General features: G+C 38.9%; 1 protein-coding gene across 4 annotated transcripts in view; it reads right to left on the reverse strand.

Annotated features, from left to right (window-relative positions):
• Positions 1–11,957, reverse strand: part of IFI16 (interferon gamma inducible protein 16) — a 45,308-nt gene extending 33,351 nt beyond the window's left edge. For 2 of the 4 annotated variants that reach the window (XM_019025088.4, XM_019025080.4), the window contains exons 1-6: positions 11,629–11,926; positions 6,867–7,151; positions 5,681–5,796; positions 4,968–5,135; positions 3,005–3,427; positions 1,121–1,309 (exon numbers count right to left, since the gene is read on the reverse strand). In XM_019025088.4, coding sequence (XP_018880633.3) covers positions 1,121–1,309; positions 3,005–3,427; positions 4,968–5,135; positions 5,681–5,796; positions 6,867–7,143 — 1,173 coding nt within the window. In that variant the 5' untranslated portion in view covers positions 7,144–7,151; positions 11,629–11,926. Of the gene's footprint in view, positions 1–1,120; positions 1,310–3,004; positions 3,428–4,967; positions 5,136–5,680; positions 5,797–6,866; positions 7,152–11,628 lie in introns of all 4 variants that reach the window. The other 2 variants (XM_019025086.4, XM_019025077.4) reach the window with 2 other exon arrangements.
• Positions 11,958–16,866: the final 4,909 nt, after the last annotated feature.

Consider the following 16,866-nt stretch of genomic DNA (forward strand, 5'->3'; position numbering starts at 1 on the left):
GAAAAGCAACACTTCTACACCACTGGTGGGAATGTAAACTAGTAGAACTACTATAGTAAACAGTGTATAGATTCCTTAAAGAACTAAAAAGCAAATCTACCATTTGATCCAGCAATCCCACTACTGGGTATCTACCCAGAGGAAAAGAAGTCAGTATACAAAAAAGGATCATTGCACATGCATGTTTACAGCAGCACAATTCACAACTGCAAAAATATGGAACCAGCCCAGATGCCCATCAGTAAACAAATGGATAAAGAAATGGGGTATGTATACACCGTGGAATACTATTACTCATCCATAAAAAGGAACAAAATAATGGCATTCACAGCAACCCGGATGGAATTGGAGACCATTATTCTAAGTGAAGTAACTCAGGAGAGGAAAACCAAACATTGTATGCTCTCACTCATAAGTGGGAGGTAAGCTATGAGGACACAAAGGCATAAGAATGATACAATGGACTTTGGGGACTCAGGGGTAAGAGTGGGAGGGGAGTGAGGGATAAAATACTACATACACACTGGGTACAGTGTACACTGCTTGGACGATGGTGCATCAAAAAGTCAGAAATCACCACTAAAGAACTTATTCCTATAACGAAGCACCACCTGTTTCCCAAAAACCTACTGAAATAAAAAATAATTCAAAACATTCAAAATGGCAACAGTGTAAAATCATGTACTGCAAGGAAACTTAACAGGTGAATATTTGAATTCAAATTAACAAATTGGAGAGCTTCCTCTGTATAAAACTTTGTCAGTGGGACATAATTTTGATCACTGCAAATAATTTTAATTTTCAAATTAGGTATTTTTATGGATGACTAAATACACACATATGTGTATTTTAATGTTACAAACTAGAAAGTATCTCACACACACACACACACACACACGACGTTTTCTAATTCACAAATGGAGAACACGTAATTTTAAATCCCAACCCTACAATCACTTAAAAGTTTATATAAAATTCAGAGTTCAATTTTTTTGATAAAGTTCAGATTTCTTTCTTTTTAAAATTGTATCCTATCATATCATTCCATCCAGAAAAAAAAATTAAAAAAAGTAAATCATTTCCACTTTGGAAAACTAGTATTTGCCTATTTAATTCTTACCTGGATAAAACTATGCATTTCTGAAATCAGTTTTGACATCTGGTTCTTTTTTCTAAGTCGAAAGCAGAAAAGTTGGAGCTTATCTCCTTCTTCACAGGGGATATTGTGACATTGTCCTGTCCCCACTACATCCATTTTTCCTCTATCATCCTGAACTTCGTAGATTGTGGTCTTCTGATTTACTGTTTTCTGTAACAGAAAATTAATATTCTGTTCCTGAAAATGTAATTAATAACAACCACATATAGGCTGAAGTCCCTTCTAAGAGAGTTAAACAAGATGCACGACAGCAACTGCTAGTACAGATATGCATATATCTTAGGCCACATCTTTGCAGAAAGCCGTCCCTCAATATCCTTTTTGTTTAAGTCTTTCATATCTGAGGTATTTCTGACAGTTCTGGAACAATGAGTTTTCTTCCAAATTTCTACTGCTTTCACCTACACGGCAGCTTTGCTTCCCAAAGCACCTTGATACAGAGGAAGCTGAAATCTCTGATAGCCTTTCTGGGTCTCTGGCCCCATGCAAAAAGAATGGATATCTGCTACAACTATTTATTCAGTGACTTATGAGGAATCTGTAAGAAAAAGCAAGCTTCTGGTAACTCTCTAATTACTTTTTCTACTTTCTGCATTTACTTAGTCTCTTCCAATATTTGTACCGCCTCCTGAAACCAAGTCCTTGAGCTCAAACATTCCAGCTTTTTGCTCATTACTCATCATCCTAGAATTGGGTTTGTAAGAATCATCTCTGAGTGTGTATATAGGCCATGCGCAATGGCTCATGCCTGTAATCCCAGCACTTTGGGAGGCCGAGGTGGGCAGATCACGAGGTCAGGAGACCAAGACCATCCTGGCTAACAGTGAAACCCCGTCTCTACTAAAAATACAAAAAATTAGCCAGGCGTGGTGGCACACGCCTGTAGTCCCAGCTACTCGGGAAGCTGAGGCAGGAGAATCGCTTGAACCCAGGAGGCGAAGGTTGCAGTGAGCCGAGATTGCGCCACTGCACTCCAACCTGGGCGACGGAGTGAGACTTCGTCTCACAAAAAAAAAAAAAGAGTGTGTACAGAAAGTAACGCAGGTTAATGAGTTGTTCCAGGAAACAAATATAATGGGTAATGAAGTATTGATCAGATAAGAAATTGCTTGAATCAATAGCAGAGGATAGATGCTTTTTTGGGGGGTGGAATGTCTCATGCTAACTGGTTTTATGAATTTGGACAGGAACATATCAGGAAAAGCACTCTGTGCTCTGTTGTTTTTTTTTTTTTTTTTGGTTATTTATATATAAATGACAAATTTAGATTACCTGATTTTCCAAGTATCATCCAAATTCATATTTCCCAATTGTTCCATTTCTTTATGATGAATTAGTTTCATTTGGTCAGAACATTGTCCTATCTACTTTCTGCATTTGTTTTCCAGCCATGAGTAGTCAATTTATTTCTTATTCTGTCACAACCAGAACGCAAGCCTCAGAGGACAATACTTCATTCAAAATAAAAATAATGTGATTTTTATGACAGTAGAGATAATAATCAAAGGGATAAACTTAGTATCATGTGTGTATGGATGTAGACCTCACAATGTCCTTGATCACTTAGCATAGATAATAACAACTGATAAAGTCTTAAGGTTTCTCAGTGAACATTATTGTAAAGACTAAAGTTTAATGCTCTGGGAAGGAGAACATAGGAAAGAAACATTAACAGGTCCCCTAATCCCAGTCTTATCTTCAGAGAAGTCTTTATCCACCTGTCATTAGTCTTCAGAGTCCTGGATTCTAATATCCAGTTTATAGGCAAAGCTTCATCTCACACATCAAGGCTTTTAATTTCAGGTGTTGGTGGAAAAATGAAACAAAACAATTTTGAGGACTTACCTTATGTAGCATAAATACCCCATATACAATATTTCCTGAAGCTTGTTTGTGAAGAATATCAATCTTCAGAGTTTCCTTTGCTCTGTTGATGATTTTATTTGGAACCTCAAACGTTTGGTTAGGACCAGCTTCAGATACAGTAGATTCTTCGTTGACCTCTAGGAGACTATCATATTCCAAATAATCTGATATGATGATGATTTTCTTTCCATTGAATTTCTCCTTCAAGCTGGTGTTTAAAACCTTCACATGGAAGAACTGTGTCTGTGTAGCCACTGTAGCATGAAACATTATTTTTTTCTCCATTTCTGGGGTCTCATATTCAAATGGCTTTGTTGTACTCAGTACCTTCACTATCACTGGGCCTTTTTGGAGAACATTTCTTCTGGGAGTTACCTGACATTTGGCCACTGTTTTCGGGTTCTGTGTATGATAGCACAGGAGAACAAAGAAAAATGTCTAATTGAGAAATACAGAACTGCTATTCAGTGACCTCAGTATAACACAGGGCCCCAAAACTTGCACAGATGTTTAGAGCTGGAGTCAGGATAGAGAGGGATTGCGAGCCAGGGCAGAAGATATCTTAAACTGGTACAATAGCAAGATGAAGTAACAGAGGAGACCATATAGTGAAAAGACGACCTTTCTGTAAACAGAATCATCCTTAAGAAATAAAGCATAAGAGCAACATAAGACCAGTGGATACTGAAAGCCAGTGTCATGAACCAACTTAATAAATTTTAGGGCCAGGCGCGGTGGCTCACACCTGTAATCTCAGCACTTTGAAAGGCCGAGGCAGGTGGATCACCTGAGGTAAGGAGTTTGAGACCAGCCTGGCCAACATGGTGAAACCCCGGCACGACTAAAAGTACAAAAAGTAGCTGAGTGTAGTGGCAGGCGCTTGTAATCTCAGCTACCTGGGAGGCTGAGGCAGGAGAATCTCTTGAACCCGGGAGGTGGAGGCTGCAGTGAATCGAGATTATGCCACAGCACTTCAGCCTGGGTGACAGAGCGAGACTCTGTCTCAACAAAAACAACAACAACAACAAATAAATAAATAAATAAATAAATAAATTTTAGAATGAAATAATTTCTTATACTATTTCTCTTACCAGCTTAAAGTGCCAGAGCCTAAAAGTAGACAAAGTTAAATGACATTTAAAATGATCAATAAATACTAAAAAAAAATAAAAATTAAAAAAAAATGAAAAATGGTGCCCACCACAAACTATAGACACAAAGAGTGTTCAGTTATCACCAGTGTAGACAGGGCAATTTTAAGAGCACATTACATAGTGTTCCTACCCAAGATTCAGTTTGCTTACAGCAGGTGAGAACACAAGTAGGATAAACCTCTCAGAATGCCATCATCTCAGTAGGTTCAGGCTGGAGAAACTCTACAGAGTGTCATTCCCACCACCATAGCCTTTCTCAGTGTCAGGGCTCTAGCAGGTAGCATGCTAACAGAAACCTGGGGCTCAGAGTGGGTTTTCTTTAACATCTTTACTCTTTAACATCTCAGTCTCCTTGAATTGCAATAGAACAGTTTTAATGCAGGGGAGGTTGTTTAATCTATAAGAAAAAGAGCTGAGGGTATGGATAACCTCATTCACAAACTAGCAGGTGCTGGAGAGGTCTGACATGGAATACTATAGTGAACCAAGGGAAGAGGTATGAAGGACATGGGAGCAGTAGACAGTGAGCCCACAGCTGACAGTTCTGTACTCCATAGCTCTCTCTCCCTTCCCCAAACAACACAGAACAGAAAACTTCCTGCACTCAGAGATAATGTCAAGTTCATCAAGTATCCCTGTGAAAGCAAAAGATCAAAATGTAGTGGTTTCTCAATATGTACATTTGATTAACTAGCAAATTATCGATGCAATTTTTAAGTAACCGGTGAAATCAGTCCTTTACTTTGGGTTGAAAAAAACAAAGCAAAATGGGACCAGGAAGAGTGTACCTCAGTTGAAGAAGTGTTGGGTGGAGCTGACAATGAGGTCTTGGGAGATGGGGAACGGCCCATGGCTGTGGACATGCCGGCTCCTGCAGGAGGGGGAGGCTGAGTCTGTTCCTCGGACACCTTACTCCCTTTGGGTCCAGCCTTTTCTTTGGTTGATTTTTTTCTTTTCTGAAAGTGGTTTGATTTTCCTGTTATTCGTTTTCAGTGCCAAATGAAGTAGAGCACATTTTCATTATTGGATAGTAGTTTTATTATTCCTAAGAAGATGTTTCTTGGAAACTTCAGAGGTTGCTGCCCATCTCTCGCCAGTTTAAGGGATGGGCATAGATGGTTTCATTAAACGAAGAAAGAGGAGAATGTTATACACATTATTTCTCTAATTATTTCTGTTATGGGATGTGCTGACTTGGGATTAGAGAAACTAGGTTTTTATACACATGGACAAAGTACTTACCTGATTCTCACGTTGACACTCCACTCTACTAGAATGAAGGTATCACATTTATGTTATATATATTTACATTATGTTTACTCATGTGTTTGGTGCATTGCTTTGAGCATCAATAAGATGATCAATTATCATACAATTTGGTAAATCTGAAACTTGATGGGAAACATGAAGAAATAACTGCCTGCTGGAGAGATTGAGTGGAAGAGCCGTAGCAGGGCTTCCTCTGTGGGACTTGAAGCCTGCTCCTCTTCCTGAAGCTTACCTGAGCTCCAGGAGTTGCCTCTGCCCCTTCAGTTTTGACAGTGCTGCTTGTGGAGGGTGCAGGTGAAGTAGCATCCACTTCCTTCTTCCTCTTTCTTGATAGGGCTAGTCCTTTTACTGGAATAGATTCAATTTTATTCCCAACCAATGCAGAAAAAAGGAAGACATATAAACGATCTCCGACAGCTGAAGCAGTTTCAATACAATTTGCTCTCAGTTCCTGCTTGAGGGTTCAGCTGTGCTTTAGTCTAGCTCTACTGCATTAGCCCAGCCTGGCCTTAAGGAGACCAGCAGTCACAAGACAGGAACAAGCACTGACTCATGCTCCTCAGCACTTTCCTCACTCCTCCCCTGTGCACTGAGCACAAGCTTCCTGTTCTCTGCACTCCATGTGCTTCAGTTAACCCTTTCCCCACTCCTCCCCTGTGCACTGAGCACATGCTTCCTGTTCTCTGAACTCCATGTGCTTCAGTTAACCCTTTCCCCACTCCTCCCCTGTGCACTGAGCACATGCTTCCTGTTCTCTGAACTCCATGTACTTCAGTTAACCCTTTCCCAATGCGGTTCTCCGATCATTTTGTTTTAAAAACTAATGTTTTCATGATGCAGACTGCTAGGTCACATTCCCCAGGTAAAGCTATTCAAATTATAGAAACCAGCCAAAGGTTTCCATGAGGAAGGATATACTGATTTTGGACTTAGACTTTTTCAAATCCTTTTTTTTAACTTGATATAACAAGAGGGGAGATCACACTTCTGAGAGGCAGGCTCACATGTAAGTATTGCATTTTTTTAAATTATAAAGGGTAGTGATGGGTTAAATGGTCTCAATAGAACAGATACATTCATTGGCTAAATGTACATATCTTGAATTTAAACAGTTTTTATGATTTTATTATTATATAATCTTTCTAATGTACTGGAAGTCTCAGTCCCCCTTCAACTCCCTCTCACTTTTGTTCTTTCACTGATCCCAAATATACATTCTGAAATACGTCAATCTACACTAGTAATGGAATGCACTAAGTTGTCAACTTGTTGGCCTCTGAAGTACCAACATTGTCTCAGCTGCTGAGTCACAAACTGGGGAAAACACATCTCAAGTATGGCCGAGGTGGGGCTCTAATCAATGTTGGGGAGGGTTTGGGGATGGTTGCAGGGAGTGGGTGTTCGCTCTTCCCAATTACCTTTTAACTTTTCTTTTTTAAGAGTTTCAGCCAGGTCTTCAAGCGTTGGTATATCTTTGAAAATTTGTATTAGTTTGCCCAAACCAGCATCACCTCGGAACTTTTCTTCCATCAAGTCAGCAATCTGAATTTTGTCATACTCTTCTCTCATTTTTAAATTAAGTTTTAAATCGTTGCTCAGTAAGGACTTAACCATTCTAAAATGATAATCATTGATGACCTCTAATCCTTTTAGTAGAACAATGTTCTTGTATTTTTTTTCCATCTTTACAGACATAAGTGAGCCTACAAGAGAAAATGGTATACAGTGTTATACATGTATACAGACAATTTAAAAGATGTATGCCTATGTGAGTGAGTGGCCCATATGAAAGAGTTGTTCATGAATATGTGTGATAAAGAAGGACTCAACGACCAAATGTGTTACTGTAGAAATTGAGTGAAGAACTGCCGGGTTAGGAATGTCTAAGAAATTATTCCCACTGAATGAGAATAGTTGAGTTGGGTCCAGTTGTTAGAGGGAGGTCTGAGAACAAGCAATTGCCTCAGTGTTAAGAGTATGAGCTCTGCAGTGTCAAAGCCCTTGGTTCCTCTTCTTATCCTTTACTGGGGCTGAAGCCTGTTCCCCAAATCCTGCCTGTTGTTTCTTAAATCTTCCCACACCCAGTATGACTGGAGCGGCCTAGGTGTAAATGGGCTGCAGCCTCCCACCTTATATGAATAACTTTCTGCTACAGCGCTACAGTTTCATGCTGCGGCACCGACCCTATTCTCCTTGACTCTTCCCTAGTTGGCTCTCATTAGCATCCTCCCTTCTTTGGTGCTAGACCATGGCTTCTGTTCTCTGTACCCATAAAACCATAACTTTGCTGAAAATCTGCATGCTTTCTAGTGCAGCATCACAGTATTTATTCACTGAAATGATTTTATTGGTTGTTTTATTTTTCTTCTTTCAGACTTGATTTGTCTAATTATTTTTTTGCACAGTTTTCTCTCGATAAGCCACATTTATATTCCACTGAAATCCTTCAATATTTCTCCTTTTTCTTCCCCAAAATTCCTTGCTTCCTATACTGTCTCAGAAAGTGTTGAATAAGCTGCATCTTTTTTACTTCTAGTACTTTTGTATTCCTTGTATCTATGCTTCACAAAGATGCCGGACACCTTGTGTCTTCATGCCTCATGACTTTGCTAGTTCCTTCTTACTGCCTGGAAAGCCATTCCCACATTTCTTTCTTTGACTACTTCCCATACAACCTTAAGACTCAACTGAGGCTTTGTCTCCTGGTAGATTTCAGAGTTTCCTTATGGACAGAGTGTCACTACTCTTGACCTCTTAACACGTGTACGCTTCCATGATGACAGTGCAAGATATGGATTCCAAAACTTTTAAATTAATGAATTTTTTAATTTTAGGCATGATGTCTTTGTGTATAACCAAGATATCTAAATTTCAGGGGCTATTAATTGGGCCAGGCGCAGTGGCTCACGCCTGTAATTCCAGCATGTTGGGAGGCCGAGGTGGTCGAATCACAAGTTCCGGAGATCAAAAGCATCCTGGCTAACACGGTGAGACCTCGTTTCCACTAAAAATACCAAAAATTAGCCAGGTGTGGTGGCAAGCGCTTGCAGTCCCAGCTACTCGGGAGGCTGAGGCAGGAGAATCGCTTGAACCCAGGAGACGGAGGTTGCAGTGAACGGAGATCGTGCCACTACACTCCAGCCTGGGTGACAGAGTGAGACTCCGTCAAAAAAAAAAAAAAAAAAAAAATGCTTCCTTCTTACGAGAACATGAGGATCCTTGGACTGAAAAGGTCCAGAAAATGAAGGGAAAATCTGTACAAAAACACATTATAGTGAAACTGAAGAATATAATGAACAAAAATACTCTGTAAGCCTTCGGTAATGAGGAATAGATCACCTACAAAGATTCAAGAATCAAATTGAAAGTGAATCTCTATATCAAAACTGCCTGAAGCAGGACAATGGAGTTATTTTTATATAATGCTGGTCCAAAGTTCCATATCAATTGCAAAACCAAAAAAAATTTTCAATGGAAAGTTTTGACTTATTTTGTGAGTGTGCTAGAAACAGTAAGTTCGTCTTCAAACTTTCCTGTTCTTTCCTGTTCTGTAAACAACCCTTCCTTCCTTTGCCGCCCCAGACATGCCTTCCCGCCTAATTGGTACGGGACAGTGTCTTCCTTCCCGCCTAATTAGCCCTATAGAATTTAAAGCAGTAGCCAATCCGGTCAGCTTAGACTGTGCATTGTGACTGACGCAGGCAGCACCCTTCTGTAGAAGCAAATATGCTTTGCTGAGAAATTTCCTGTTTAAGTGCTGGTTTTTCTTTGTGGCACTGAGCACTTGTTTCCAACAAATGTGACAGCACAATTTATTTGCAAAGTAAAACCAGATTTGGGATGACAGTAGGCTATGTATAATCTTTATTTCACTGAAATGTGAACATTCACATGTTTTGTTTTGCAATATTAGTGCTTTTGATTTTGGAGTAATTATTTATATCCCAATGGAGTTTCTAGTAAGACACTATTTAGAATATATACACTAAATAGCCTTTCTGAAGCCTCCAGATTCTTAACTTCAAAATGTATCTAGCTCCACAGCACAGAAGAGGTGCTTTCATCTTGTCTTAAGGGAAAATATAATTTTACTTTTTAGAGTTTTAATTTAGGCAAAATGATATTTAAATAGAAGAGTCTCAAAAATTATTTTGTGATACTCAGAGCCTCAGTCTCTTTGCAAGACAAAGACTCATACCACAAGAAAACATCTATTGAAAATAATATTTAATAGGAAAACAATGAATAAAATTAAAAATTCTGCCAGCCAAAAGATAAGAAGAGTGAAAAATAAACTTTTTTAGGTGTTCCTAATGTCTTACAAAGAAAACCCTGATCAAAGATAAGAGAAACAGAAATTACAACAGCATGGTAAAGGGAGGGAAGAAAAAGAACATGACAATTCACTAAAGCAATTGTCTTAGATAGTGAGATGATATAGAAGTGTCATAAATTGAAGTAAAGACAGCAGATTGTTAATTACCAGCATATACCTAAAAGGTCTGACCTGTTAAGTGACAACTTTCATCAAATTTGATTTAAGAAATCTATATATATATTAACAAAAGGTGAAAAAAATTGTCAAAAATTATCTTTCAAAGAATAACTAAAGAAAGCCAGTTTATCTATGTTTAATTTTAAATATACCTTAAGCCCAAAACTAACTTCAGATACCACATAATGATAAAAGTTTCAACTCCTAGAAAATTATGTTTTAGTTATGAATTTATCTAATTTATCTAATGATATTATTTATTATTTTATAGTGCTTCATGGTACTATAATTAGTATATATTTCTCTTCATATACACACATGTACAGACATCACTACACACATATATGTGTGTACCTGTTTGTATACATGATTATATATACATATATTTGTGTGTGAATGTATATTATATATACACATAACATGTATGTGATTGTGAGAGCACTACAAAGAAAAAAAATTTTTTTTTTTTTGAGACAGAGCCTTGCTCTGTCACCCAGGCTGGAGTGTAGTGGCACAATCTCGGCTCACTGCAACCTCTGCCTCCTGGTTCAAGCGATTCTCCTGCCTCAGTCTCCTGAGTAGCTGGGATTACAGGCACACATGACCATACCCGGCTAATTATTGTATTTTTAATAGAGACAGGGTTTCGCCATGCTGGCCAGGCTGGTCTGGAACTCCTGACGTCAAGTGATCGGCTCGCCTTGGTCTCCCAAAGTACTGGGATTACAGGCATGAACCTCTGTGCCTGGCCAAAAAAGCAAACTTTATAATAGAAGATTTCAGTTTATGCTTCAATTACTAAATGAACAAGGTGAAAAAATCTGTAATGATATAATAAATTTGAACGTAATTAACAACATTTATCTAATAAAATTCTGAAAACAACATTTAAGAATCTCACATTCCATTTAAGCACACATGAAATATTGTACCAGGCTATAGAAAACATCTTTTAAAAATTTGAAAAGTAAACAATAGTAACCTTTTCCTAATTGCCTTCCCCTCCACTCCCCTATACCTTGCCACAAGGAAAAAAAAATCATTATCTTTCAGGAGGGCAGAGAGTAATTCCAAAATGATTGAAATTCTGCCCCTAGCACCCGGTGTAGAATGGAGCTAAAGTAAAGGATCAATATACTTATGAAAATATTAAGACACCATGTGCTTGAATAACTGTGTTTGTCAAACTGAAAAAAATTTTCTACTCTGTGTACATTTGTTCTTATGTTTTGTAAAATTGGGATGATGTCATATAATACATCTCTATGCTCAGATATGTTTTTTACTTAATATTCTTTCATGATACTTTTTTCATGTCACTATCTTGAGAACCCACCACAGCTACCGAGTTTCCAACACTTCTTCCAGCCAAAATAACAGAAGCCCTCTTCTAAGTAACAACTTATGCCAATACACACTCGGATAATTAATTTTAAAATCTGCAGCGGTCAAAATGCATTTTCTCTTGTTCAGTCCTCAGTTGTGGTGGAATAGAAGATGCCTGTTATCTTCCTAAGTAAATGAAGGATTCATAACAAGCAACTCAGTTTTCACTTTTCTGAATACTCAGCCCTACTCCCATCATCCCATGACCCTGAATAACCAGTACTGATTGTCCCCTTGTGATTCTGGTGACTTCAAGGAAGGAACAAGATCATATTTACAAAATCAGGAACAGTACTCACCTCACTGGAAATTTTTTCAACAGTAGTCCAGATCTTGAGATCTTCAGAAATGCAGGAATCAATGCTTATTTTGTGTGAGGGGGGAGATAAATCAGTAAAGTTCCCAGAAACGGAACCACAGGATGTTGTAATCTCCAGAAACGCTAAGAAAATGAAGTATCTGCAAAGATAACAAGGAAAAAAGGCCTTGGTTGAGTCACTTAGTTAGCTGACTAGTGCTGGCTTGCTCCTATTCTGCTATTGCCCCAGAGAAAATGGAGTAGGAAACAATGTGGAGACTCCTCCCACCAGTGTTTTTAGCTTTCGTTTCTGTTAGTCAGAGAAAATGAACAGTTTCCTGGCAAGGGCTGGAGCATGTGGTGAGGGGAAATGGGGGATGAGAAATTACTTTAATGGGTACAGTTAACATTTTTCGGGTGATGTGTACACTGAAATCTCTGACTTCACCAATATGGCATATATCCATGTAATGAAATTACACTTATATCTCATAAATGTATATAAACACAAATAAGTTTTTTTCTTACAAAATTCGATAGCTGAAAGGAGTTCCAACATTAGAACTTTCTTACCCAGCAGACTTACATGTGAGTCATTAGAGACTTATATTCCCTTAAATGATGCTCAAATATAAGAGAAGCAACATGGCTTCTTCTCCCCTCCTTTCCTGTGCACAGAGTGGCAGTGGCAGGAGGAGATCTTGGTAGGAGCATCTATTGCTACCAATACTTTACTGCATCTCCTGGTTGGGGAAATGTCTGCTATGAAATCGCTATTTGTTTAAATACTACCTGAAGTATTCATCCAATTATTAATAACTGACAAGCCTGGGCTTTCCAGATCAGAAAGTCATTATGAATATGTAAATCCTTCCTCAAATTTATATGAAGGAGTTTAACACTAGCTGTCCTCTTGACCATGACTAGGTTACTTTACCTCAATGATTAGATTCATGAATGCTCAGATTTTCTGCATTATTCCTGGATAAACAAACGTGGATAGTGGACTCTCGACAGCATCGAAGCCTTGAAAATCCTGGAAAATGCACTGAACTTCTGGTAGTGTGAGGAGTCTGTTTAATCCTCTCCTCAGCAGTGTATTTTTCTCCGTTAAGGACAGTGGGTGCCCTTTAGCGTGCTGTAACCCCAGGATGTCAAATAAATGGCATCAACTAGCAGATGATGTGGTGTTAACCCAGCAGCAGATCTGCAAGCAGGATGTGGTCATGAGTGGAAAAGGGGCCCCATAGACAGTTAATATGTACTATCCAAGGCCATCTACAGAGCAAAAGAAAGCTGATTGTTTTAATCCAAACTAGGGCTATGAAGTGAATAGCTGAATTCTGGATTTGAAACCATAAGAATAACTTTATCAAAAAAGGAGTATGTCAAGAAAAAGCAAAGAGGATCTAGAATGATGGCCATAAACATCTCTGGGTGTTCGTGATGATCTTTTACTGGCTTTAGGGTACTCTTTACGTGGATACATTGAGTTGGCCTTAAGGCAGTAGGTAGAGAAGGATATTAAGGCAGTCATTGGGAACCTCAATCCAGAGGTCAAAGGGTAGAGAACCCTTGGAAGTTATGACCATTCAAAACATTTTCTGCCTTTTACTTATAATCATTTTATATGCAGTAATGTCCTCAATTGGGACTCCAGCATACAACACACAAACTGCTGTCACCTATAAGGGCAACTCAGGACAATGCTCCATAATTCATACTGCAAAGATGAAATTTTCATAGATGAAGCAAAGAAATGCTTAAAAATGTGCATTTCCCCCCACTTTGTGGCAGTGGCCAACAATTGTAATTTGTGCTATCATACAGAAAAGTCATTAGTAGAATATACAAAAATTCCTGATAAAGCAAAAAATGTGCGAATATATATACATATATATAAATTATGTAGCTATATTATTACAGTGACTAAATTTATATTAATCAGGCATTATTCTGAATAAAATCTCTCAATTGTGTACCTATTTTTGAACAATGAGGGTTCCATTTCTCTCTTTATGACAAAAAGCAGCTTACTATTTTACCTTTCTGGCCTCATTTTCCATACTGTTCCACATATACCAAAGTTTTAGCTGTGCAGAAACATTTATGTCACTTCACACTTTAGAGTATTTGTAGGTGACATTTCTCCTGTCAGTATTGCAAATGTCTTTACCTTGCTAAGAACAAAAAGACCTATTGCACACTGGTTTTTCATGATGCAATAGACTGTGGTATATGCATTGTTCACTTGTTTTGCAAATCAACTCTATGCAGCAAAGTTTCCCCTTTTTAGAGAAGACTACTATCTTAGTTGATTTGGGTCTTCTGGATGCTGAGAGTTCCAAGATCAAGGATGGCCAATGTGGTTTCTGGTATGAGCCCTCTTCCTGGCTTGCAGATAGCTGTATTTATGCGGGGTCCTCACCTAGTGGTGAGAGAGAGAGAGAGCACTCTCTGATACCTCTTCTTATAAGGGTGCTAATCACATTATGAGAACCCCACCCTCATAAACTACCCACCAAAGGCCTCGTTTTCAAATATCATCACGCTGGGAGGTTATGGCTTCATCATATGAATTTAGGTAACACAATCCAGTGTGTAGCAGTAATTGAAGCTATTTTCTAAAAACTAGGCGACTAGTTAGTGTTGGAGCCACATTCAAACCAGATCTACCTTATTCCAAAGCTCATGCACTTGAATGCTAAGCAAAGTTACTTCCTTGATTTACTAATTTCTACACATATTTTTTTCTTTAGCAAAACATCCATGTCCTTTTAAGCTTGTGTGAATGTCATTTTCTTCATTATTTCTTTACAGATTCTCCACTTAACAATATTAGCACAAGGGCATTGTTTGGGTTCTCATGCTTCCTGCTGGGGCTGGACCTTTGCTGTTGAGACACAGAATCTGATTTTCCCAAAGCCTAAACCGACTTATTTTCTTTTTTGGAATACTAACATTTGTCTCTCCAACTCTCACGTGAATGGAACCATGAATTTCAGATAATGGCTTTGATGTTTTGTCCATTGATTCTCAGTTGAAATTAGAAGTCAAAGTTTATCTCTTTCGTCACACTTGGTTTTGTGCTGTTTCCTTTTCCCCACTACTTCCATTTTTTTCTGTATTATCTTGTATTTCCTAGATTGTGTTCTACTTAACATATGTATTTTGTGATTAAAATTAAAGTATATTATTATATGATAGGGTTAAAGGCCAATTCAATTCTATAAACAAACTAAGTGCCAGAAATGCAAAATAACACAAAATTACGGACATAAAAGATGGGAGAAGTTTATGGTGCAAATACCTATCGCCTTGGTCTTTTGTTTGTTTGTTTGTTTTTTGGCACTTGCACCAAGGGTGAATGTAGTTAAATAGGTGGTTATCGGGAAAACGCCCTGCTGGACTAAGAACCACCCTATATTGAAATGCCTAACCTTGTTTTTACTCTAACTCGTTACTTTGAATTTTGTCCTGCTTGTCTCTTTAATCACCCAGCCTTGCTTCTCATGTAAATAAGACTCTCTAGCTGGGAAGGTCGGACAAACTCCAATTGACCCCTTAATTTACAAGACACTAAGGGCTCCTTTCCCAACCCCCTTTAGTAAGGAGTTGGCCTGGGTAAACAGATCCTCAGCATTTCAAAAGAGCCCAATTAACTGATAAGGTAGTAACACCAACAATGTATGAAGTTCCCAGGATTTTTCTCAAAAAGATAACAACATAAAACCTTGAGTTTATGTCTATGTCGTGTCCGGCATAGACCCTATATCTAATTATAATGAAAGATTTACAACCTTGCACCTGGTACCGTTGCTCTTCTTGTAACCATTTGTCTTTTAAGGCATGTTTTTGCTTCTGTAGAATTATTGCATGTGAGTCCCCTTCCCCTTCCTAAACCTAGGTATAAAAGTTAATCAAGCCCCTTCCTCGGGGCCGAGAGAATTTTGAGCATTAGCAGTCTCTTTGGCCACCGGCTTAATAAAGGACTCTTAATTCGTCTCAAAGTGTGGCGTATTTTCTTAACTCGCTTGGGTACAACAATATAAGCACAAGGCAAGCTCAGACCAAAGAAGAGGCAGACCACTCCAGGCTGGTTGGTAGTCAAAGATCTAGATAGCAGAAACTTACACAGGAGGCAGTCTTAAGCGGGAACAAGAGAAGTCAGATCTCCACCTCGCAGTGCACGCCTGAGTAGTCTTTCAGACAGTGAGAAGAAAGGAGGAAGGAAAAGCTGGTGGGGGGGCTGAGGGGTGGGGATTAGCTATACCGATAGTGCCTTAGGCCATCTGGTTGCTCTCTTAATCTATTTACTTCCTGCTTAAATGGATTGTTTCAGCTTCCTTCAATCTGTTCCACATTGCTAAGGAGTGGGAGGATGTTCCTGGAAGCAGCAGTCATCTTGGCGCCAGTATGCATTTTCCAGTGGGACTGCAGCCTCCTACAATTCAATTTAAGCTCAGTTCCCAGAACACGTTTTCACAGCAATGCCATTCCTTCCCCTCCAACCTCAATGCTACTCTCAGCCAGTCCTTCCTTGAAATTTTGTATTGCAGTTTTGTATTCTACTTTTCCTGTTGCCCAAAGCTAATGCCATAAACTCCAGACAACTCTGTTGGCAGAAAGAGCTTCTGTAGTTCTAGGGATGACCTCTTTACTTTGGAGTGGAATAAAAGAGACTCAGTGTTGAGGCAGGAGAGGAGAGTGAATGCGTATGGAAACCTGGGGAGTGATGTGAACCAGTCATGATATACTGTACACAGCCAGAGTTGGCATCATTCACCTTGCATGTCTCATGGAGAAAATATGAGTGAAAGAAGTTTCTGGTTCATGAAAACTCCTGTTCTCTGACCCTCCCTGTAATGGACATGCATACTTTCCCACTGTCTTAGTCCATTTAGTGCTGCTGTAATGGAATACTATAGACTGGGTAATATATACAGGACAGAAATGTATTTCTCACAGTACTTGAGGTGGAAGTCCAAGGTCAAGGCATCAGTATCTGGTGAGGCCTTCTTGCTGTGTCCTCACATGACAAATGGGGCGAATTCACCCCCTACAAGCCCGTTAGAGTGGCATTAATCAGTCTATTTACGTGAGTAAAATTCTCATGATCTAAATACCTCCCATTTGGCCCAAGCTCCCAACACTGTTGCATTGGGTACTAAGTTTCAACATTATTTTTGAAGGGGGTAAAAACATTGATAGTTTCTACTTCTCCAGCTTTATCTCTGCT

Source organism: Gorilla gorilla, chromosome 1 (assembly GCF_029281585.2).
Source record: "Gorilla gorilla gorilla isolate KB3781 chromosome 1, NHGRI_mGorGor1-v2.1_pri, whole genome shotgun sequence".
Classification (NCBI taxonomy): Eukaryota; Metazoa; Chordata; class Mammalia; order Primates; family Hominidae; genus Gorilla; species Gorilla gorilla.